This window comes from Lipotes vexillifer, unplaced genomic scaffold (assembly GCF_000442215.2).
Source record: "Lipotes vexillifer unplaced genomic scaffold, Lipotes_vexillifer_v1.1 scaffold914, whole genome shotgun sequence".
Taxonomy (NCBI): Eukaryota; Metazoa; Chordata; class Mammalia; order Artiodactyla; family Lipotidae; genus Lipotes; species Lipotes vexillifer.
Window position 1 is genome coordinate 573,700 of NW_006780388.1, and position 24,231 is coordinate 597,930.

The 24,231-nt window shown below is 46.3% G+C and overlaps 1 protein-coding gene across 1 annotated transcript in view; it reads left to right on the plus strand.

Moving 5' to 3' along the window:
* The first annotated feature begins 16,680 nt into the window (after positions 1-16,680).
* NMRAL1 (NmrA like redox sensor 1) overlaps positions 16,681-24,231 on the plus strand; it is a 9,947-nt gene continuing 2,396 nt past the window's right edge. Inside the window, exons 1-4 of the mRNA XM_007453469.1 lie at positions 16,681-16,726; positions 16,922-16,995; positions 20,243-20,481; positions 23,119-23,368. Of these exons, the coding sequence (XP_007453531.1) occupies positions 16,956-16,995; positions 20,243-20,481; positions 23,119-23,368 (529 nt within the window). The 5' untranslated portion in view covers positions 16,681-16,726; positions 16,922-16,955. The remainder of the gene's footprint in view (positions 16,727-16,921; positions 16,996-20,242; positions 20,482-23,118; positions 23,369-24,231) is intronic.

Sequence of the window (24,231 nt, forward strand, 5' to 3'; positions counted from 1 at the left end):
TTCCTGACATTCTACAGATACAGCTATTGACCACGCACCTTTTAGATTTTAAGGACTTTGAAAGCCTGATTAAGAGCAGAATACTGCCTTACCTTTTTTTTTTTTTTTTTTTTTTTAAAGAAATGGATAGGCGGGACTTCCCTGGTGGTCCAGTGGTTAAGACTCTGCACGTCCACTGCAGGGGATGCGGGTTCGATCCCTGGTCAGGAAACTAAGATCCCACATGCTGCGCAGCGCGGCCAAAAACAAACAAAAAAAAGAAATGGATAGGCAAAATTTTAACAGTCCAGGTAACAAACGCTTACCAGCACTCCTCCACTCCATGCATGCACAAACCACTGACCCTTCCTGCTGTCCACCTCTGTGAAAACCCTTTATTCCCCCAGTTGACTTTAGAGAAGGGATTTCACAGCAGAATTCCCTTCATGTTCGTTAGTCTAGGGAAGGTGTCAACCTTCTTTTAACATGCCCATATCCTGTCTTTAAGCACATTTTGGAGGAAATACACCAAGGCATTAGGTTATTATTGCAAGGGGGAAAAGCAAAATGCTACAGTGATCGCAATTTACCAAAAAGAAAATAAAAAAAACAAACAGCATTTTGCCACGTAAAACGAATAACTTCCTGTTCCATGAGGCAGCCTGCACAAAATACATAAATTAAAGATACATGAAAAAGGGCTTCCCTGGTGGCACAGTGGTTGAGAGTCCGCCTGCCGATGCAGGGGACACAGGTTCGTGGCCCAGTCCGGGAAGATCCCACATGCCGCAGAGCGGCTGGGCCCGTGAGCCGTGGCTGCTGACCCTGCGCGTCCGGAGCCTGTGCTCCGACTGCTGAGCCTGCGCGTCCGGAGCCTGTGCTCCGCAACGGGAGAGGCCACAACAGTGAGAGGCCCGCATACCGCAAAAAAAAAAAAAAAAACATGAAATGGGGGCCTGTAATTCCCAAGAGGTCCCCAGAACTGGTCAAACATCATTGTCACCACTAATCATTGTCGAGAGGAAACTCAAATAGCCCAGAACATCTACTGCTGACTAAGGACCTGATTAGGCAATAATGAATGAATAACTAGGGGTAAAAAAAGTAGACATGATGGGGAGGGCAAATGTCAAGAAAGGAAGAGAATCATGTGCTCCAGGGCTTTGAGAGGTATGCTCACCCCTTTTCCCAAACCAAACCCTACACAGAAGGCTAATACATGGAGCAAGTACAGTGGAGTATCCACAGTTAAAGCAGTCAGGGCGGGTGGGGGGCGGGAGCCCAGCTCCTCCTCCGCCCTCAGGAGCCCTGAGCTCAGCATGCTTTGCTGGCTGTGGTCTGGGGCAGCTAGGGCACTCACTCTGAAACAGACGGTTTCCATTTCCCGCCGTGTGTGCTAAGTGACGGCAGCTCTAGGACAGTCTTTTAGGTCTGCATGTCCAAAGCAGCAAAGGGAAGCTGGTCTTGAATCACGCACTGTTCACAGACCTGCCCAGGGCTCCCTCCACTCTTTCATACCTTGTTTCCAACAGTCTAGTAGTTTCTGAAAAACATCCTGACCTTCCAAAAAGCATGTGATTTCTGTGCCAACTCACCCTCTCCCCAACACTCCTACTTGGCTCTAGCTCTGTATCACAGACAGGTACACACTCTATCGGCTGCACTTGACTATAAGGTCCCTGAGGGCAGACCTGGAGCCTTACTCACACCAGTCAGGTAAAGGCACTTTAGCTGCCCCACTCCTGGGAACCAGATTAGACCACTGTGTACGTGGGAACATGCTGCCCTTTGCATGAACACTCAAGTATGTCCCATGACACTTGATGTTTGGTAGAAGGCTGCTTGTTTACAAAGGAATCCTACGGTTTCTGTCTCTAATCTTCCATGGAACTACCTCCTCATCTGAAGATACAAATTCACAGACATGAACTTTTGAAGATGGGTAGCAAGGGTATTTGTCAGAATATAATAATCATTAGCCTTTTGAAGTTGCAAATCCCTTTGAAAATCAGATGAAGACTTCAAACTCTTTCTCCAGAACAATTACATATTTAAAAAATGCTGCCTATGCCATTCCAGAGCAACCACAGGCCCCTAAAGTTCACCTGTGGACCGAGAATTCAAGTTAAGAATCCCTATTCTAGATGAGTTACTTTATGAGAGACATTCCTTTTGTGGGTAATATGTTTTCAGTAAAACCCCTTAATGCTTATTTATTAAAGAGGGGTTTCCCCTCCTTCCTTCTTTTCTCTTCCTACTCTGTCTTTTACCTAACCCAGTGGGTTTCATTCAAATTATCATCTTTTCCACTTCTCAGCTCCATACTTCCCTGACCTCGCAGAATATTGAGTGTCAAAACAACAATCATAAACCATACAAAGTGAATTTACTGTTTTGCACCTCCTCGAGGTGACTGCCAACCCCCTGTGAACAAGGACTGCTGGGTTTGCTGTTGTTTTTGTACATCCCCTCAGTGCCAATAGTCTGCACACCATAGAGGCAAGACATGTGTGCCAAATGGGCAGATAGTTAGCTTCTTTGTCCTTCTACCTGTAGGCATTTGCACTTGAATGTGTTGACTTTAAAATCTGGGCATAAGTCCCGGAAAAGCCACATGCAAAGGGAAGAAAGCATAACCTAGAGCAGCCAGTCACCCCACTTTGTTCCTTCTGGGTCTGCTGGTAAGACTTTTTGCAAACACAAAAAGTGTTACAAAGCAAGACAAACATGACACTGAGCACAGACACTTAGAAATTTTGCTGAGGCTGACAAAAACCCAAGTGTGGCAGAGGAATAGAGTGTTTTTGTTTATTTGTTTTTGTTTTTGAATATTCTGGGTTTTTGGCCCCAAGGCATGTGGGATCTTAACTCCCCAACCAGGGATCGAACCCACACCCCCTGCATTGGAAGGCGAAGTCTTAACCACTGGACTGCCAAGGAAGTCCCAGAATAGAGTGTTTTAAAAGTTATTTTCTAATTAGTGGGATACCTGCTACTACTAAGCAAAGAGAAGGCGTGACTCCCCTTGCCTTCCTGTAGAAAATTAAGGGAGTAAAGGTTTAATGCCACTTCATTACGTCTGCTTTTCTCATCTGCCTTCAAACACTACTACCTAGCCCCCACTCCCAACCCACACTCAGTTTTGCTCACCGATTGTTCCCCTTCATCTGCCTGCCCTCCTCCAAATTGCCCTGGAAATAGTTCCAGGTGACAACAGCTCCTCTGCAGCAGCTCCTAGTGGTCTTGCCAGAGAGAATAGCAGATCCAGTACTAAGGAAGGCATGTGACATGCCATCTTATCATCAACAAACACTTATAATGCTCATGGGCTCTATGACTACAAAGAGGCCTAAGATGTTCAGGACCTCAAGCAGCTTTCAACTGAGAAAGAGACAGAGAGAAATAGAAAGATAAATGACATAACAGGTGTATTATAGTATAAATGCTAATTGTGCAGTACAGACAACAGTGCTAAAGATGGAGCCTTATGTTCCAGATTTTCCAGGACAGTTCTGACTCAAATATCCTGTCTCACCAACTCCTTTAGTATACCTGTATGCTCAGACTATGGGTCCCACTGTTTGGCATAATATATATGATCACCCCAGTGACTGAGGAGGCAGGTTAGCCAACTAGATTAGCTAAAAGCATGATGGCAAATTGTTTTTAATCATGCTAGCACCTTCCCATAGTCCTAAGGTAACTGCAGGATTGAATATAATACAAGACAGTGAAACTTGAGGCTTCCAAGACTGAGAGAGCTCACTGGGAGAAAGGCAAGAAGCTGGGAGTATTGAGAAAAAGTCAGGCTGGTGGGGTGCTAGACACCTGTCTCTTTATGCCATTCCTCCACAAAGCCCTTTTAAAGTTACTGAGAACTATGACAATAATTAGGCTTATGATATTCCTGGGAAGGAAACAAATCTATTCGTGTGACAAAAATTAATTTTTCCCCTAAGTAGAGAGAAAAGAATATCCACTTGCTGGGCCTCTGGCAGAAAAGCTGACCGCAGTCACTGTGTGCAGCAATCCGCCCTTTCTGTCCTCTCTGCTGTCTCCTTCCTCATGTATCCTGTCGCTTACTTCTCTGCCTTCCTACCAATCTACTCCCTCTTCCATCCAGCCTGGGCTTTAGACAAAGAGGCCCCAAACAAGAATCACATGGGAAACTTTAAAAACACAGGTTCCCAGGCCCAACCCCAAACTTAGTGAAACAGAAAAGTTTGGAAACCCCTGTCTTAGATTGAAAAGCAGCATTCAAGGCACTCAAGAACTGAAGGCTCATCAAGAATTAACCTCATTTTTCAGACACAGAAACTGCAGCTCAAGGGGTTAATGTTTTTCTCATGATCAAAAATATACCACAGCTTCCTTTTTGGGGAGAAACAAACCGTTTATTTTTCACTCTTTCTAATATAAATTAATACGTATGTATTTGGATACATATACACACATGTAAAACAACATTGTCTAGTGTTGAATAACTGTTTGTGAAAATAATGGTTACAAATTGATTAATCAGCTCAATTTTGTACTTAATCCAATCATTTTGAAGTGCAAACAAAAAGTTAGTGTATATGTAGACTTTCAGAGAGAGAGATACTTAAGCATACATTTGAAAAAAGAACCCTCCTCAACATCACATCATTGAACAGCAAGAAGACACGCAACCTGATGCAATTCCTCCTCCAAAAGCAGACTAAACAGCCCTTGGATTACTATTAAAATATTTGCTTAAAAGAAATGTATCACATAGGGAAATGCACGTTTGCTAAAAGCCTTTTAAAATTACATCAAAGCAACATTAAAACCTGCTCACTGAGAAGAGCCTCATGAATTTAACTGCTGTTTTGAAATGCCTAGTTAAGGTTTAGGATATTACCTTGTAAGGTTTGACTATAGATGTGGTTGATATGACGACCCAGAAAGAGTTCCTGGCTCCACTGCAGTCAGCCACAATCGCAATTTAGATGCAGTCCTCTGATGGGCTGATTGTAAACATATTCCCTTTATAATAGCTATGCACCTCTAAGTTATCTATAGTGAACTACAAAACCATTGTTATTCTTAATGAAAAGACACTGGTCATACAGAAAAGATTTATGAATAAATGTAACTGCATATCCTGTAAACATATGTAACATTGCTAGACCAGACCATCAGTTATGGGCTGCTGTATTTCAGTACTGTGTGTCAGATTTATTAGAAAGTTTAAAAGAATTTAAAGCCAGATGCCTTCATTAGCTGGCTTTACAATGTGTAATATAATGGGAGACATCTTATGGTAAATAAATGAAGTCAACAGGGAAAAGTAAACCTTGGAGTGAACAATCACAGAGCACCCAAGTGGTCACCAGAGTGAAATAACTTCCATATAAAAAACAGGAAGACCCCAGTATAAGCAGTTATATTAACTGTTCCAATTAAAGATATGCCCCCTCCACTCTCTCTCATTGCTGGCAAGAATTAATCAGTAATGGCACTGCTTCTCAGCAGGGCAAAAATACCCTGAGAGACTATTCAGATTACAATAAAAGGAAGAGGGGCTTCCCTGGTGGCGCAGTGGTTGAGAATCTGCCTGCTAATGCAGGCGACACGGGTTCGAGCCCTGGTCTGGGAGGATCCCACATGCCGCGGAGCAACTAGGCCCGTGAGCCACAGCTACTGAGCCGGCGCATCTGGAGCCTGTGCTCCGCAACAAGAGAGGCCGTGATAGTGAGAGGCCCGTGCACCGCGATGAAGAGTGGCCCCCACTTGCCGCAACGAGAGAAAGCCCTCACACAGAAACGAAGACCCAACACAGCAAAAATAAATAAATTAATAAACTCCTACCCCATCTTCTTAAATAAATAAATAAATAAATAAAAATAAAAGGCAGAGCTTTCATCCTATACTTTTACATAAACAAACCTAACAGATATAATAAATTAAAAAGCAAATAACCTTCACTGTGTTCAACACAAAAGGAAATGTGACCCAGATCTCTTAATTCTCCCATTAACTAGTATCAGAAAAAGAGACTGCATTAAATGTCTATTTATAACTTTTTAGTTAACTATGGCCAATAATATACAGGGAGGTACGGTATTGTTCAAATCTTTCTCTCCAAGGAGTTACAAACTAAATTCTGAATTTTACACTGAAATATACAATTCCAATTTTCAAAAATATCTTCCTCCTAGAGGAGTGATATTTCAGTTTCTGGTGCAAACCTGATACAGAGCCCAACTATCCTATGAAGAGAGTCAGCTTTTAAAAAGAAACCGAAAAACCAAGGTAGCCCAAAGGCCCCAGCTATTTTGCTTTTCAGCAGACTCAAGGAACGGTAAGCCAAAGGCAATGAATACTTTACTTTCTGTAATTCACCTTCTCCTTGGCATTGTCATTTCTTGAGTAGCTCATACTCCTGACTCTGGTGACTCACAGCATATCATCTCATTGGCTCAGGCAAAGGAAAAAAGGAAATCAAGTCAGACAATGAGGGAATCACAGATTTTTCCTCTTCACATAGCCAGTCTGACGAGGTCACTCAGTAAGTGTGTTTCCAAGCTCCCTTGAATTCCCACACCCCCAAGAGTATTTTGGCTTAGGTACTGTATTTGAAAACTTCTTCCAATTTCACCAAGTAAACCTGAAATGCCCAACTGAACTGTGAGCTCTTGGTAAGCTTGTGATGTCCTGTCTTGTGATGTTTCTTGAAAAAAACATAATGAATAAAGCACAGATTTAGGGACTTCCCTGGTGGTGCAGTGGTTAAGAATCCGCCTGCCAATGCAGGGGTTACGGGTTCAAGCCCTGGTCTGGGAAGATCCCACATGCCGCGGAGCAACTGAGCCCGTGCGCCACAACTACTGAGCCTGCACTCTAGAGTGCGCGAGCCACAACTACTGAAGCCCGCACGCCTAGAGACCGTGCTCTGCAACAAGAGAAGCCACCACAATGAGAAGCCCACGCACCACCACAAAGAGTAGCCCCCGATCGCTGCAACTAAAGAAAGCCCGCACACAGCAACGAAGACCCAAAGCAGCCAATAAATAAATAAATATAAAATAATAATAATTTTTTTTTTAAGCACAGATTTACTCATTTATATTCCTTATCCTCCTCCTCGCAAAAGAAAACCTAAAAATTTTAATATGACAGTTAAAATTTTAATCAAAACACCTGGTTAATGCCTAACAGAAATTCAAATACATAAAACCAAACATTCCCATTTACCATTGCAACAAAAAGAATAAAATATCTAGGAATAAACCTACCTGAGACAAAAGACCTGTATGCAGAAAATTATAAGACCCTGATGAAAGAAATTAAAGATGATACAAATAGATGGAGAGATATACCATGTTCTTGGATTGGAAGAATCAACATTGTGAAAATGACTCTACTACCCAAAGCAATCTATAGATTCAATGCAATCCCTATCAAACTACCACTGGCATTTTTCACAGAACTAGAACAAAAAGTTTCACAATTTGTATGGAAACACAAAAGACCCCGAACAGCCAAAGCAATCTTGAGAACGAAAAATGGAGCTGGAGGAATCAGGCTCCCTGACTTCAGACTATACTACAAAGCTACAGTAATCAAGACAGTATGGTACTGGCACAAAAACAGACAGATAGATCAATGGAACAGGATAGAAAGCCCAGAGATAAACCCACGCACATATGGACACCTTATCTTTGATAAAGGTGGCAGGAATGTACGGTGGAGAAAGGACAGCCTCTTCAATAAGTGGTGCTGGGAAAACTGGACAGGTACATGTAAAAGTATGAGATTAGATCACTCCCTAACACCATACACAAAAATAAGCTCAAAATGGATTAAAGACCTAAATGTAAGGCCAGAAACTATCAAACTCTTAGAGGAAAACATAGGCAGAACACTCTATGACATAAATCACAGCAAGATCCTTCTTGACCCATCTCCTAGAGTAATGGAGATAAAAACAAAAATAAACAAATGGGACCTAATGAAACTTCAAAGCTTTTGCACAGCAAAGGAAACCATAAACAAGACCAAAAGACAGCCCTCAGAATGGGAGAAAATATTTGCAAATGAATCAACTGACAAAGGATTAATCTCTAAAATTTACAGGCAGCTCATGCAGCTCAATAACAAAAAAATAAACAACCCATCGCGGAGCGGCTAGGCCCATGAGCCATGGCCGCTGAGCCAGCGTGTCCGGAGCCTGTGCTCTGCAACCAGAGAGGCCACAACAGTGAGAGGCCCGCGTACCGAAAGAAAAAAAAAAACTACAATGAGATATCATCTCACACCAGTCAGAATGGCCATCATCAAAAAATCTAGAAACAATAAATGCTGGAGAGAGTGTGGAGAAAAGGGAACACTCTTGCACTGCTGGTGGGAATGTGAATTGGTTCAGCCACTATGGAGAACAGTATGGAGGTTCCTTAAAAAACTACAAACAGAACTACCATATGACCCAGCAAACCCACTACTGGGCATATACCCTGAGAAAACCAAAATTCAAAAAGAGTCATGTACCAAAATGTTCATTGCAGTTCTATTTACAGCAGCCCGGAGATGGAAACAACCTAAGTGCCCATCATCAGATGAATGGATAAAGAAAATGTGGCACATATATACAATGGAATATTACTCAGCCATAAAAAGAAACGAAATTGAGCTATTTGTAATGAGGTGGATAGATCTAGAGTCTGTCATACAGAGTGAAGTAAGTCAGAAAGAGAAGGACAAATACCGTATGCTAACACATATATATGGAATTTAAGAAAAAAAAAATGTCATGAAGAACCTAGGGATAAGACAGGAATAAAGACACAGACCTACTGGAGAACGGACTTGAGGATACGGGGAGGGGGAAGGGTGAGCTGTGACAGGGCAAGAGAGAGGCATGGACATATATACACTAACAAACGTTAAGGTAGATAGCTAGTGGGAAGCAGCCGCATGTCACAGGGATATCGGCTCTGTGCTTTGTGACCCGCCTGGAGGGGTGGGATAGGGAGGGTGGGAGGGAGGGAGACGCAAGAGGGAAGAGATATGGAACATATATATATGTATAACTGACTCACTCTGTTATAAAGCAGAAACTAACACACCATTGTAAAGCAATTATACCCCAATAAAGATGTTAAAAAAAAAAAAATACATAAAACCAGTAAGCTCCCTGTTTCCTTCTGCTTGGGAGGGCAGTTTAGGGGGAGAGGGAAAAATGTCTAGTTTAAATAACATAATCCATTTCCAATCTCCATGGCTCTGTTTAGGAAAGAGCATGGGATCTGGGAGCAGACCACCAGGTACAAGGCCATCTGTGCCATCTTCTTGATTGTGGGATGCAGGTTAAATCTCTTAACTCAAGATTCATCATTAAACCCATTTCACCTGTGGGAAAACTATCAACTCACACAGGGTTTTGATAGGGGCTGAGAGTGAGAGGGCTTCCTGAACTGTAGAGCACCATAGGATGTTTATATTTTTTCAATCGTCCTCCGCCTTGTGTGGTTCACAGAGCCATGAATACAAGACAATAGGATGAACAGCCACAGGCCACAGCAACCGGTTCATCAGAAGTCATTTAAATGACATGACACAGGCCTTGTGCAAAGACTGTGCAAGGCGGTCCTGGCAGCTTTTACGAGACAATTAATACACCTAGGGCACTGCGTTTATGAGGTGACAAGTAGACTCCCTGCCAGACTAACCGGTTGCCCCTCACGTTGGTCCCTCGTAATCTGGCGGCCGCGGGTCACTTCGTAAGTCAAGACAGTGAGTGACTCAAAGGGCCCTACGGACCGAGGATAGTCAAGAGCAGGAAGGGCAGAGCCCCGGCCTACGCCAACAGCCCAGGCACGGGTCTCCGCCGCCGGGCCAGGTCTGGGTCCTCGCCGGCCCAAGGTGGACAGACGTGCGGGCTGGGCGGCCAGAGGCTGCAGGCCCCGCGGGAACGCCAAGTCCGCCCGCGGCGACCAGGGGGTCACCTCCCCCGGGGCACAACTACGCGAACTCGCGGCTTAGGCCTCCCCGGGCCTCTGAAACGCCGTCTAGGAAGCGGGGTCCCCCCGCTCGGCCCCCACCCCGCTCGCCGCGCTCGCCCCCTCCGGGCCGCCCCCCGCCCCTAGCCCGCCAGGGCTCCCTCAAGCGGGCGCTGGGGCGCAGCGGGCCATGGACGACCAAGCCCAGCTCCCGAGGGCCCGGGCGGGCCAGGCCCGCGGAGGAGCCCCGAGTGAGGGGCGATAGGGCGCGGACACTCACCGGCCGCGAGTCAGGTCTGCTGCCCGTCAGCGCCGACTCCGCGCGTCACTCAGCGTCTAGCGCCGCGGCCGCCGCAGCCGCCGCAGCCAAGCAGGCGGTCCGACGTGCGCACGCAGCGGGGGCGGGGCCTGCGGAGGACCCGCCCCTGCGGCGGGCAAGTGGCTGCAATCCCAGAATGCTGGTCGGCTGCGGAAGTCGAAAGTGCTTGCGACTGAATGATCCCATTCATTAGAGGGGGTGTTTATGAGGACGCCTCGGGGCTACGCGCTCTTCTTGCCCTTTGTCACATCCGCTTCAGGCTCATCTCACACTGGGCTCCACCTGTCCCTTCTGTTTCAGCCACACTGGTTTCCCGTCATTTCCTTAACCACGCGACTGGCTGTAGATTAAAAGACTGGTATTGTCCGGTACTGGCAAAGGTGTGGGGAGTGAGCGGTATTTGCAGGAGTTATTGGGAAAGGGGGGACAGTTTGGCAAAAGATCTGTTAAAATTCAGAATAGGCCTTCTATTTGATCCAGTACTTCCACTTTTGGGTAGCTGTTCTAGAGAAACAGAAGAACCCAAAGAGACACAAACAAGGAAGGTCATTGCAACAGCATTTCGGTGAAAACCTTGAAACAACCTAAACGTCTATCAAAAGACGATGGGGTTGGGGTTGACAGGGGCACATCTATTCAACAGAGTTGTGCCGAATAAAAAGGAAGGGCAGGGAATTCCCTGGCAGTCCAGTAGTTAGGACTCGCCGCTTTCATCCCTGGTCGGAGAACTAGGATACCGCAAAAAAAAAAAAAAAAAAAAAAAGGAAGGGCGGACATCAAGTAGAAGAGGGAAAAACAAGTTGTAGGAAAATACAAAAATACATTCGAACCTAGAGATTGTCATACTGAGTGAAGTAAGTCAGACAAAGACAAATATATGATATCTCTTACATGTGGAATTTAAAAAAAAATGGTACAAATGAACTGATTTACAAAACAGAGTCACAGATGTAGAAAACAAACTTACCGTTACCAGGAGGGAAAAGGCTGGAGTGGGGGGGATAAATTGGGAGATTGAGACTGACGTATACACACTATTATATATAAAATAGGTAACTAATAAGGACCTAATGTATAGCACAGGGAACTCTACTCAATACTCTGTAATGACCTATTTGGGAAAACAATCTAATAAAAGAGTGGTTATATGTATATGTATAACTGATTCACTTTACAGTACACCTGAAACTAACACAACATTGTAAATCAACTATGCTCCGATAAAAAATTTTTAAAATACATTTGATAGTATGTAAATTTAATCTTAAAAACAAATATTGAACTCTAAACAATGTGTGTGCTGAAGTGTTAAAGGGTAAAGAGTACTGGTGGGGTTTCCCTGGTGGCGCAGTGGTTGAGAGTCCGCCTGCCGATGCAGGGGACACAGGTTCGTGTCCCGGTCCGGGAAGATCCCACATGCCGCAGAGCAGCTGGGCCCGTGAACCATGGCTGCTGAGCCTGCGCGTCCGGAGCCTGTGCTCCGCAGCGGGAGAGGCCACAACAGTGAGAGGTCCGCGTACCGCAAAAATGCAACTCACTAGAAAAACATAAAAAAATAAGATTAGTTGATGGCTGGATACATATCGGATAAAGCAAATATAGCAAAATGTTAAGAATGAAAGTGGTGAGATTTCGCTGAAGGTCTGGTGGTTAAGACTCTGCCCTTTGGACTTCCCTGGTGGTCCAATGGTTAAGAATCCGCCTGCCAATGCAGAGGACACAGGTTTGATCCCTGGTCCAGGAAGATCCCACATGCCACGGAGCAACTAAGCCCAAGAGCCACAACTACTGAAGCCCTCAGGCTTACAGCCCATGCTCCACAACAAGAGAAGCCACCGCAATGAGAAGCCCTCACACCGCAAGGAAGAGTAGCCCCCGCTCACCGCAACTAGAGAAAGCCCTAGCGCAGCTACAGAGACCCAGCACAGCCAAAAATAAATAAATAAATTTATTTTTAAAACAAAATAAATTGTTGTTATTTAAAACAATAATTAAAAAAATTTTAAAAGACTCCACGCTTCCACTGCAGGGGCTGCGATTTCTATCCCAGGTCGGGGAATTAAGATCCCACATGCCACATGGTATGGCCAAAAGAAAAAGAAAAAGAACGAAAGTGGTATTAATATATAGCTGCTTACTATAGAGTTCTTTCAAGTTTTTTTTATGTTCACAAATTTTCATAATAAAATTCGGGGAAAAAACATATTCAATATGATCCTGATGAAGTAAAAATTCACATTTTGAGACAAGAAAAATTCTGGGAATTCCTTGGCCGTCCAGTGGTTAGACTCTGTGCTTTCACTGCCAAGGGCCCGGGTTCAATCCCTGGTCAGGGAACTAAGATCCCACAGCTTCACAACTTGGCCAAAAAAAAAATTCTGTTTGGGCCTCCTCCCTCCCCTCTAGTGTGCATTGTGTATCTGCTTTATGCATTAACCAGCCCTCCCTAGTGGCAGAAATACCTGCTCAACCATAAATACCAATTTTTCTCCTTCTGAAGCCAGTCATGAAATTCCTGAGGCAATAACATCCCTTTCTCAATCCTGTAAGGGGTCAGGATGCAGATATCTTGGGGAGATACTGGGCTGCACCTAATGGAAGTTCTTAGCTTAAATATTTATTTATGACTTTATTAACGTAACTAACTGAATTACTTGTATTCTACGTTTACAAGATTAATGTTTCTTGCATTACCAAATGTGTGACTGAGCCTCAGATCAAATTAATGACGATTAAGCAACTTGAAACAATTGACCTTATATATAGTTCTATAAGATCAACGATTGTAATAGTGTAACTCTACATATGGGAAGAAGCAACAAGAGGGAACCATTTCCTTGACCATGACAGACTGTAAGACAGGTGGTCCAGAGGCTTTTGACTACTCTAAACAGGGCCTAGTCCAGTAATAGTACATTAAGTGGCTTATCAATGAAATCCTGACCTGAGAATGAGCATTCCTAGTTCCATGGGACAAACTGGTCACAAAGTGCCTCCCAAAACTTGGTTGAAATTAAGACTGAAAGGGAGGAGACTGTAAAATAAAGAATGTTGCCCACCAGCCAGTTCTACAAGAATTGTCACTAGCCACTACAGTCACTGACCTACAACTCACCCTGAAAGAGCAAAGATCAGGATGAGGCACTTTGTGCTCTAGGAAAACTGACAGAAATGGCCCTCAGATATTTTCAGGAGAAATTTTTAAGAACCCAGTTTCCTGTATCTTCCCATACTTAGAAAAGCACTAAAACCATTAACTAAGATATCTGTTCCTCATGAATAGCAGTAGGCTTCTCCCAGGATGTGTGCTTGACTGCATGTAACCCTTCATCAAAATCACATATATTCTGGCCTCCTCCCTTACCTCTTTGGAACAGTTCTCAGAGCTCAGGTTAATGAGAATAAAATTTTCCATTTCTTTCTTAGATTGGCTATTTAATTTTTTTAGTCAACAATCCCTTTTATTTTTTATATTAAAAATTGTTTTCTGTTTTATTTTTTTAACTACAAAATGTTATCTTTCTACATGTTCATGTTTAGGCATGTAAATGCATCCAAAAGAGGGAAGGTTTACACACTAGAATGACAGAGGGATGTTAAGGCTCACTTGTGCTATATACCTGTACCATTTAAACTTTTTATGAGAATGAATAAATGCATTATGCTATCAAAATCAAATTTAAAAGAATGAATCTTGGGACATCCCTGGTGGTCCAGTGGTTAAGACTCCACACTCCCAATGCAGGGGGCCCAGGTGTGATCCCTGGGCAGGGAACTAGATCCCGCATGCTGCAATGAAGATCCCACATGCCACAACTAAGACCTGGTGCAGCCAAATAAATAAATAAATATTTTTTTAAAACCCCAAAAACACAACAGGATTAACTTTAAAAAAAAATAAAAGAATGAATCTTGGGACTTCCCTGGTGGTCCAGTAGTTAACACTCCGTGCTTCCACTGCAGGGGGCATGTGTTCAATCTCTGGTCAGGGAACTAAGATCCTGCATGCCCATGCTGCGTGGCCAAAAAAAAAGAAAAAAAAAAGAATGAATCTTAAAACTGCCCCCTGCCCCAAACACGCACATGTAAAATTAAATTAAATCGAGTGGCACTGATTGAAGGAGGGGTTGCTCTAGAGTTAAAAATGAGATAATGTGGGGCTAAGTCTGTGCCTGACATGTAGGAGAAGCCCAGAGAAGGCTTCCCACTGTTATCATCATTAGTACATGTCGCTTGGCTGAGTGGGCTGCTGGCAAGTGCTTTGCTGGAAGTCCTTTGTCAGATATAAAGTCCCACAGGAGGTGCTGAGTCATGGCTGATCATATGCCAGTCAATAGTCAAATCTCTTCCCTCAGGCCTCAGGGAACCGCCTGAGGTGGGTAGCTGGGGCTTCAAGAAACAAGACCTTTGCCCAGGCTGCCTGTCTGCCCACCAACTTCGGGACAGCTCCCTGGCACCAGCACCACTGACCAGAAGCCCAGGGCAGAGATGCTGTTCCCTGCCACTCATTGCCTGCACTGATTTCCAAGCTTCAGGTTCAGCAAGGCCAAAGGGCACTGGAGTTGCTCAGGCCCCAGCGTGGCCCTGGGCTGCTACTCTCAAACCTAGGGACCAGGGCCAATCAACTTCATGGGCTTATGACTGGAGCAGTCATACTGGGTCCCAGGCTCAGAAGGACCTTGGGTTTGGTTTAATGCTCTGTTATCACTGTTCTTGGCAATTTTAAAACAAGGAGCCCCACATTTTCTTTTTTCACTGGGCCTTGCATATTATGCAGCTGGTCCCACTAGGGATCTCCTTGTTTGGATTTATTTCCTTAAAGTGGAGATCTCGGAACATCGAGTTTTGTGGTTTAACCCATGCAGTTAAAGAAAAACCTCATCTTTTATCAGAATAATATGCACTTGGGTTCCATTTAGTGAGTATTTATTGAGTTCCTACTAAGTGCTGGAATTGTGCCAGGAGGGAGAGAGATAGAGACAAAAAAGACATAGGGCCAGCTCTTAAGAAGCCCTGGGTCTAATATGGTAGAGACAATGTTGCCAGTGGAATACAGATGGAGTGAAATAGTAGTTACCCTTGCCTAGGGGTCAGGGATGGCTTCTTGGAGGAAGTGGTGGTTATGTGGCGCATTAAGGAATGAGTAGGAGTCAACCCTATCTAAGGTGGTGGGAGGAAAGTATTCCTGGCAAACTTTGCAGTCTGAGCTCAGAGACATACATAACAGGGTGTGGAGACAATGCAAGATTTAAACACTCTATTTAGACACCACCTTCACTTGTAAACACAAACATAAATGAGTATTTATTAAAATAAATGCATCTTACAACACATAAAGACCAATATTTTACATACATAAAATACACATTACCTGATGGGTTATCTCCACTATTAGATTCGGGAAAACAGCACCAGTTTTACTTTGATTTCCCTGTGACTCCAGTTCCTCGTAGATGTTTAGACAACCAGTCAGTCAGCAAATATTTATTGAGTGACTACTTTGTGCCAGGTACTATTTTAAGTGCTGGGAACTCAGCAGTGAACACAGAGTGTTTACTGTCAGGAAGCTGACATTCCCTGAGGAGTCAGTACACATTTTGGAATGAATGAAAGGAAAAAAATGAATGCTTTTATCCAGTCAGCAATAAATTTCCGAAGAGGAGTGAGAGGGCCATTTTTGAGTTGAACACAAAGAAATCTCTTTTCTGGGGACTTCCCTGGCGGTCCCCGCTTCCATTGCAGAGGCACGGTTCAATGCCTGGTCGTGGAACCAGGATCCCACATGACGTTGCCTGCGGCCAAAGAAGAAAAAAAAAGAGAGAGAGAGAGAGAGAGAGAGAGAGATCTCTTTCCTGTTAAATAGAATTCAAAACGGGCAAGTAGTTCCAACCTCAAACGTCAGTCAGGCATACAAGAACTCAAACAGAGCCTTGGGTATTAAGACTCACAGATATAGATTTATTTGTCCATGGGTGACACCCGTATATCAAAGTTTAGATGCTCATGCAAGATAAAATTTTATTTATTTATTACGTGTTTATGTATTTATTTTTGCTTCGCACAGTCATCACCCCCAGCATCCGGCTAAGAAGCCCTCGGCGTGTACATTTCGGTTAGATCCGATTTACACAAATTCGGTTTACGCAGGCCTGGGGCTGGCGGGTCCTGACCTGCCGCTGAGTCTAGCCGGAGCAGGGACGAACCATCTGTGTCCGCGGAGGGGGATGGCGGGTCAGCTCCGCGCAGAGTCAGGGCCCAGACGGCTGGCATTCGGAAGCAGGCGAGCCTGGGGTCCCTTCATGCAGGGTGGCTGGGAAGGGGTGACTTTGCCAGGTTGCAGCTGGAGCTGGGGGCGGGGGGCGGCGCCGCTCGCAGGCTTCCATCCCTCCCCTCGGCGGTGGACTCGGCTGCAAAACCGGGGGTCCCTATTTCCCGGACCGTTTCCCACCTAGTCCGCGGCTGGGAGGTACAGCCGACCTGGGGGACCCGGGCGGGGGGTGCAGGTAGGACCCGGGAGGGTAGGGCCCGAGGGGGCGGGGGTCGCGGGGTCCCGACCTCTCCCGGCCGGACCGCCCCCTTGGTCCTACCCGGCGCGCGCGGGGTCGTTCCGGGCAGGCACCCCCGACCCTTTCACCGACTCTGCACCTCTCACGGCCCTCAGAACTCTCCGGACTGAATTTCCGGCTCCTGGCCTCATGGCAGACAAGAAACTGGTGGTCGTGTTTGGAGCCACAGGTAAGCGAAACCCCAAACGGAGGCCCCGAGGCGCAGGACCCCTCACCAAGGCCAGCCCAGGGCAGGGGTCAGGCCGGTCCGACCCCGCAGAGCCTGGGCGCCCGCCCCTCAGCTCCAGAAGACGTCCCCGGCGTCCTGGAGGGAGCGATGAGATGGCTGGGACCCCTGACTCACGGTGGGGCCGTGGGGCAGGACCTGAGCGCAGATTCCCTTTGAATTTTTTTTAAAAATTACTTAGCTTGGAATAACAGGTGATTGCGCATAATATCAAAATTAAATCTCCCTCCCACTTCTGTCCCCGAAACCCCATCCATCACTGTTGTCAAGTTTTTTGAGTAGGGCTTCCCTGGTGGCGCAGTGGTTGAGGGTCCGCCTGCCGATGCAGGGGACATGGGTTCGTGCCCCGGTCCGGGAAGATCCCACATGCCGCGTGCCCCGGTCTGGGAAGATCCCACATTCCGCGGAGCGGCTGGGCTCGTGAGCCATGGCCGCTGAGCCTGCGCGTCCAGAGCCTGTGCTCCGCAACGGGAGAGGCCACAACAGTGAGAGGCCTAAGTACCAAAAAAAAAAGTTTCTTGAGTATCCTTCCAGACAAATTAGGTATATAAAGATACTGTTTATTAAATGGGAGTGTTTTATTTTTACCCCACCTGTTTTTTTCTTTATTGTATATATTTTAAAAATATATAACAGCTTTATTGAGGTATAAATCACATACCATACACTTCATGTGTTTAAAGTGTTCAATTCTAGTATATTCACAGAGCTCTGTGACCCTCACCACAATCAGTTTTAGAACATTTCATCACCCCCCCAAAAAAACCCATACCCACTAGCAGTCACTCCCCATTTCCCCAGCCCCTGGAAACTGGCAGTCTATTGTCTAAAGATTTGCCCATTCTGGACATTTCATATAAATGAAATCATACAGTACATGGCCTTTTGTGTCTGGCGTCTTTCACTGAGCATCCTTTTCCAGGTTCATCCACATTGTAGCATGAATCTGTACTTCATTCCTTTTTATGGCTGAATAATATTCCATTATATGGATATACCACATTGTGTTTATCCGTCATCCATTATGGACATTTGATTTGTTTCCACCTTTTGGTTATTGTGAATAATGCTGCTGTGAACCTTCACATACAAGTTGTTGTGTGGACGTATGTTTTTAATTTTCTTGGGACTATACCTAGGAGTGGAATTGCTGGATCATCTGGTGACCTTGTTTAGGATTTTGAGGAACTGCCAGACTTTTTCAAAGCGACTGTACCACTTTATATTCCCACCAGTACTATATGTGGGTAGTTGTAGTTCTTCAGTTTGCCTTTTCCACTCCAGGACATGTTGTGGTCACAGAAGTCATGCATACAGATCTGCTACATTCTTTTTTTTTTTTTTGTAAATTTATTTTTATTTTTATTTATTTTTGGCTGCATTGGGTCTTTGTTGCTGAGTGTGGGCCTTCTCTAGTTGCAGCGAGCAGGGGCTACTCTCTGTTGCAGTGCGCAGGCTTCTCATTGTGGTGGCTTCTCTTGTTATGGAGCATGGGCTCTAGGCACACGGGCTTCAGTAGTTGTGGATCGCGGGCTCTAGAGCACAGTCTCAGTAGTTGTGGCGCACATGCTTAGTTGCTCCGCGGCATGTGGGATCTTCCCGGACCAGGGCTCGAACCCGTGTCCCCTCCACTGGCAGGCAGATTCTTAGCCACTGTGCCACCAGGGAAGCCCTGCCACATTCTTTTTAATCACTTTTATATGGATTTATCAGTTATTTAGCCAGGTTCTTACCAAAGGACATCTAGGTTGTCTATAAACTTCCACTATGGATAATAATACTGCAGCCAATGTTCTTTTTTTTTTTTTGGTAAGGAGTGGATTTATTTATTTATTTATTTATTTATTTGCAGCCAATGTTCTTATACATATATTTATGGATGATTTTTATTTTCTTTCTTTTGATGATTTTAATAATTTTCTCTTTTTTTTTTTTTTTTTTTTTTCTTTTTCGGCCATGCCGCAGAGCTTGTGGGATCTTAGTTCCCCGACCAGGGATCAAACCCAGGCCCTCAACAGTGAGAGTGCAGAGCCCTAGCCACTGGACCGCCAGGGAATTCCCCTCAGTCTTTTTTTTTTTTTTTTTAAGGTATAGGTGATACTTTATTTCTTAAGCTAAGCGGTGGGCTCATGGGTGTTAGTATCCCTTTTTTGTATGTGCTAAATATTTCATAATAGGGACTTCCCTGGTGGTCCAGTGGCTAAGACTCCACGCTCCCAAAGCAGGGGGTCTGGGTTCAATCCCTGGTCAGGGAACTAGATCCCACATGCATGCCGCAACTAAAGAACCTGCATGCCGCAACTAAGACCTGGCGCAGCCCAAATAAATAAATAAATATTTTAAAAAATTTCATAATACATTTTAAAATTTTTGTAAGAGGTGTAAGTGTGATGACTGCTAAAACATGGATGAACCTTGAATACATAAGTGAGAGAAGCCAGACACAAAACACCACATATTGTGTGACTCCATTTATGTGAAGTGTCCAAAATAGGCAAATCCGTAGAGACAGAGAGTAGATTAGTGGTTGCCAGGGGCTGAAGGGGAGGGGAAAATGGGGAGTGACTGCTGATGGGTATGGACTTTCTTTTTTGGGGAATGAAAATGTTCTAAAATTGACTGCAATGATGGTTGCACATTCTGAATGTACTAAAAGCTGCTGCACTGTACACTTAAAAGGGTGAATGTGGGCTTCCCTGTGGCACAGTGGTTAAGAATCCGCCTGCCAATGCAGGGGACATGGTCGAGCCCTGGTCCAGGAAAATCCCACATGCTGCAGAGCAACTAAGCCCGTGCGCCACAACTACTGAAGCCCACACGCCTAGAGCCCATGCTCTGCAACAAGAGAAGCCACTGCAGTGAGAAGCCCGTGCACCGCAACAGAGTAGCCCCCACTCGCCGCAACTAGAGAAAGCCTGCGTGTAGCAACGAAGACCCAACACAGCCAAAAATAAATAATTTGTTTTAAAATTGTATTTAAAAAAATAAAATTAAAATAAAAGGATGAATGTTACGGTATGTGAATTCTGTCTCAATGAAGCTATTAGTTAAAAGATTGTGAGAGGCAAAACAGTGGGAATCACAGAAAAGTGCCAGGTGTGTTGCTGTGGTGGAGGATTCCCTGCAGGGCCTCACCCTTGGGAGGCTCCCAGGCTGGTCCCATCCTGCGGGTCTTTCTGACTCTCTGCAGGTGCCCAGGGGGGCTCAGTGGCCCGGACACTCCTGGCAGATGGGACATTCAGGGTCCGAGTGGTGACCCGGGACCCCGGGCAGAGGGCAGCGAAGAAGCTGAGGCTGCAAGGTGCAGAAGTACAGCAGGGAGACCAGGATGACGAGGCCAGCATGGAGCTGGCCCTGATCGGGGCTCACGCCACCTTCATCGTGACCAACTACTGGGAGAACTGCAGCCAGGAGCAGGAGGTCAAGCAGGTAAGGGCAGGTGGGAGGGCGTGGGGAAGCCAGGGCAGGAGCAGGCCATCTTCAAAGGTGCTCCTAGGTCTCTACTTGCCCTTGTGGGGCAGCTCCAACTTGCCAGAGAGGGGCTGACTCCTGCCTGACCACTGACACTGCAGGCCTTTCCCCTCCTCTTCTATGCAGCCCTCCTAGACTTTGATGAGGGCAGAAGGTGGCCGCTTCCTCATCCGATGACTTCTTTTAGACCTCATTCATGTACCATACTGTTCACCCTTTTGTTTTTAAAGCTTTTATTTTATTACTATTTTTAAAGTATTTATTTATTTATTTTTGGCTGTGTCAGGTCTTAGTTGCGGCACGCGGCATATTTTGTTGCAGCACGTGGGCTTCTCTCTAGTTCTGGTTCACTGGCTCAGTAGTTGAGGCACGGCCTTAGTTGCCCCACGACATGTGGGATCTTAGTTCCCCAACCAGGCATTGAACCCGCATCCCCTGCATTGGAAGGCTCATTCTTAACCACTGGATCACCAGGGAAGTCCCTGTTCCCCCTTTTAAAGTGTACAATTTAGTGGTTTTTAACATATTCACAAAGTTGTGCAGCCATTATCACTACCTAATTCCAGAACATTTCATCACCCCAAAAGAAACACCATACCTGGTAGCGGTCACTCCCCATTCCCCCCTTCCTCAGCCCCAGGCAACCACAATCTGCTTTGTGTCATCCAGTGACTCTTTACACTTTCTAAAAAACTCTATTGACCCATAATTTTCTTAAAATCAAATGTAGGGACCTCCCTGGTGGTGCAGTGGTTAAGAATCTGCCGGCCAATGCAGGGAACATGGGTTTGATCCCTGGTCCAGGAAGATCCCACATGCCACAGAGCAACTAAGCCCGTGCACCACAACTACTGAGCCTGCACTCTAGAGCCCGCGTGCCACAATTACTGAAGCCCATGCACCTAGAGCCCGTGCTCCCCAACAAGAGGAGCCACTGCAATGAGAATCCTGCGCACCACAACGAAGAGTAGCCCCCGCTCTCCACAACTAGAGAAAGCCCACACACAGCAGCGAAGACCCAGTGCAGCCAAAAATAAATAAATAAAAAGTAAACTTTTTAATTGTACAATTTAATGAAATTTGAAAATAAATAAATATACCCATGTAACTACCATTCTAATCAAAATATAATACATCTCCATCATTCCGAAAAGTCCTCCATGTCCCCTTTCAGATGTTGTTTCTCTTTATTCTGTTTTCCACCCAGCTTCTCTCTGGTTGGGTGGTTATTGAGCCCAGGTGGTGGGGGGAGGGATATGAGACGAATGTGCATCTTTTTAAAGTCTCTTGGAAGGTGGGGACACTTGCGGTGGGCCTGTCACGTAGCAGGCACTCAGGTATTTGTGGGAGGTATGACTGGTGCCACAGCAAAGGCACTGGGCTGAGACCCGTGCCTGTCGGCTTTCAGTCCTGCCTCATCCACAGCTCCCCACTGTTGCAGCTGTGGACGTGACTTCCCTGCGCTGGTCTGTCTTTCCTCCTGTGTATAATAAAGGGAGACTGGACCGGACCACTGGTCTCCAAACTTGTTTTTAGCCCTGAGCCTTTCTTCAGTTACAGTCTTACATGGAGGCCCATCTCAGAGAGTGAACAGAGACAGCTTTTCTGGTGCACGCAGATCTCGTCAACCTGACCTCCTGAGCCATAACAAATGACCCCAAGCCAGGTGGCTTAAAACAACAGGAATTTATTCTTTCCCCGTTCTGGAGGCCAGGAGTCCAACAGCAAGGTGTTGGCCCTGCCCTGTCTGGAGGCTCCAAGGGAGGTTCCAATTCTTGCCTCTTCCAGCGCCCAGTGGTACCAGCTCTCCGTGAGCCAACATCACTCCAGGCTCTGCCTCTGTTTACACAAGGCCTCTCCTCTTCTCTGTGTCTCCTCTTCCATCTCTCATAAGGACACTCATCATTGGGTTGAGGGCCCACGAGGATAATCCAGGATGATCTCGTCTCAAGTTCCTTAACAAAAATATCTGCAGAAACCTTTTTCCAAATGATGTGACATTCACAGGTTCTGGGGTTTGGGACATGGACATCTTTTGGGAAGCTACCATCCAGCACCCTACACAGCCTTGTGCAGCAGGTCGTGTTTCTGTCCCCATTTAACCGACAAGGCCAAAACAGTTAGACCCCTTGTCTTGGATGGCACAGCCAGTGTGCTACAGAGCTGGTCCAGAACCCAGGTGGTTTGTGTTGTGTGCTTAACTGCTGAGCCGTAGCACTTCCCTAGGGGATGGTTGGGGCTCTCCCAGGAAGACAGCCCAGCACGGGGACAAGATGCTTTCTGAGAGCAGGCAGAGGCAGCAGCCTCTGTGCGCACCCTCCCACGTGGCACACGGTGGGCTGTGGTCCAGCACACTGGAAGGTGGAATGACCCAGATGATCTAGAGAAGGGGCGCTAAGGCTATGCAAGTGGTGAGAAGCTTATAATCCTGTGGTAGAACGTGTGGCGCCATGTGAGCCACACACGGAAGAGGGAGCCTTATCAGAGGGCTCTTGGCACCAGGCACAGTGGCCTCTGGGGTGGGAGAGCCAGTGCCGTGATGGGGACACACATCCTCCCTCTGAGCTTTGTGGTTTCTCCTTCCCTGCCCACCAGGGAAAGCTGCTGGCCGATCTGGCCAAGCGCCTGGGCCTGCACTACGTGGTCTACAGTGGCCTGGAGAACATCAAGAAGCTGACAGCAGGGAGACTGGCAGCGGGACACTTTGACGGCAAAGGGGAGGTGGAGGAATATTTCCGGGACATTGGCGTCCCCATGACCAGCGTGCGGCTGCCCTGTTATTTCGAGAACCTCCTCTCCTGCTTCCTGCCCCAGAAAGCCCCAGATGGAAGGAGCTACTTACTGAGTGAGTGCCCTCCCCGCTTCCTCGGGTGTCTCCTCTCACCGTGAGGAGCCGTGGTGGCCCACTGGGCTTGTCCTCAGAGGGCTCTGGGTCCAAGCTCTGGCTCGCTCACGTTAGGCTGTGACTGCAAGCAACGCGTGTGACCATGCTGGGCCTCTGCGTCCTGTCCCGTGAGATGGGCATGACTCGGACTTCCCCGGGGCCATGGGAGAATCTGCCGAGTCTGGGGATGCAGTGCTTTGTCTGTCGGAGAGCTTTACGGAGAGTGTGCTTATCGTTACTGCTTCATAAATAAGGAGAGGATTTGGACGGCGAGGTCCAATTGTAGATTTCCCGAAATAGGAAAGCACTTTCTTCTCAACCTCTGTTTGCAAATCTGTAAACAGCTTGGAGGGAACCATGTACAACCTGCGTCCTGCCGGCGGGGCAGTGGGTTAATGCAGGTGGCTCAGCAGGCGGAGCAGGAGGGGTCTGAGCCCTCCCAGCCCCTCACCTCTGCGTGAACGCTGCTCATCCTCGCTTGGGTCCCACCTGCTGGTGAGCAGTCTTGTCCTTGTGTTGGCGCACCGGTTTGCAAAGCCATAATCAGAGATTTGCAAAGCCATAATCAGATTGACCTGTGTTCCGTCTGTAAGTTGGAACAGGCTCCACCCCGGCAGGCTCCCTGGCCCATCTGAATGGGCAGCCACGGAAATTTTATAGGGCAGGGCCTGAGCGCTCCAGGTGCCTCATCAGAACACAGCTCTGCCTCTCCATCCCCAAGACCACACCTTGGCAGGTGGAGTCACTCGTTAATTTAACATGTTTATCAGCACCCGTCATGCTGCTCTGGGGTCAGCCCTGGCCTCAGCTGACCGAGCATTCCT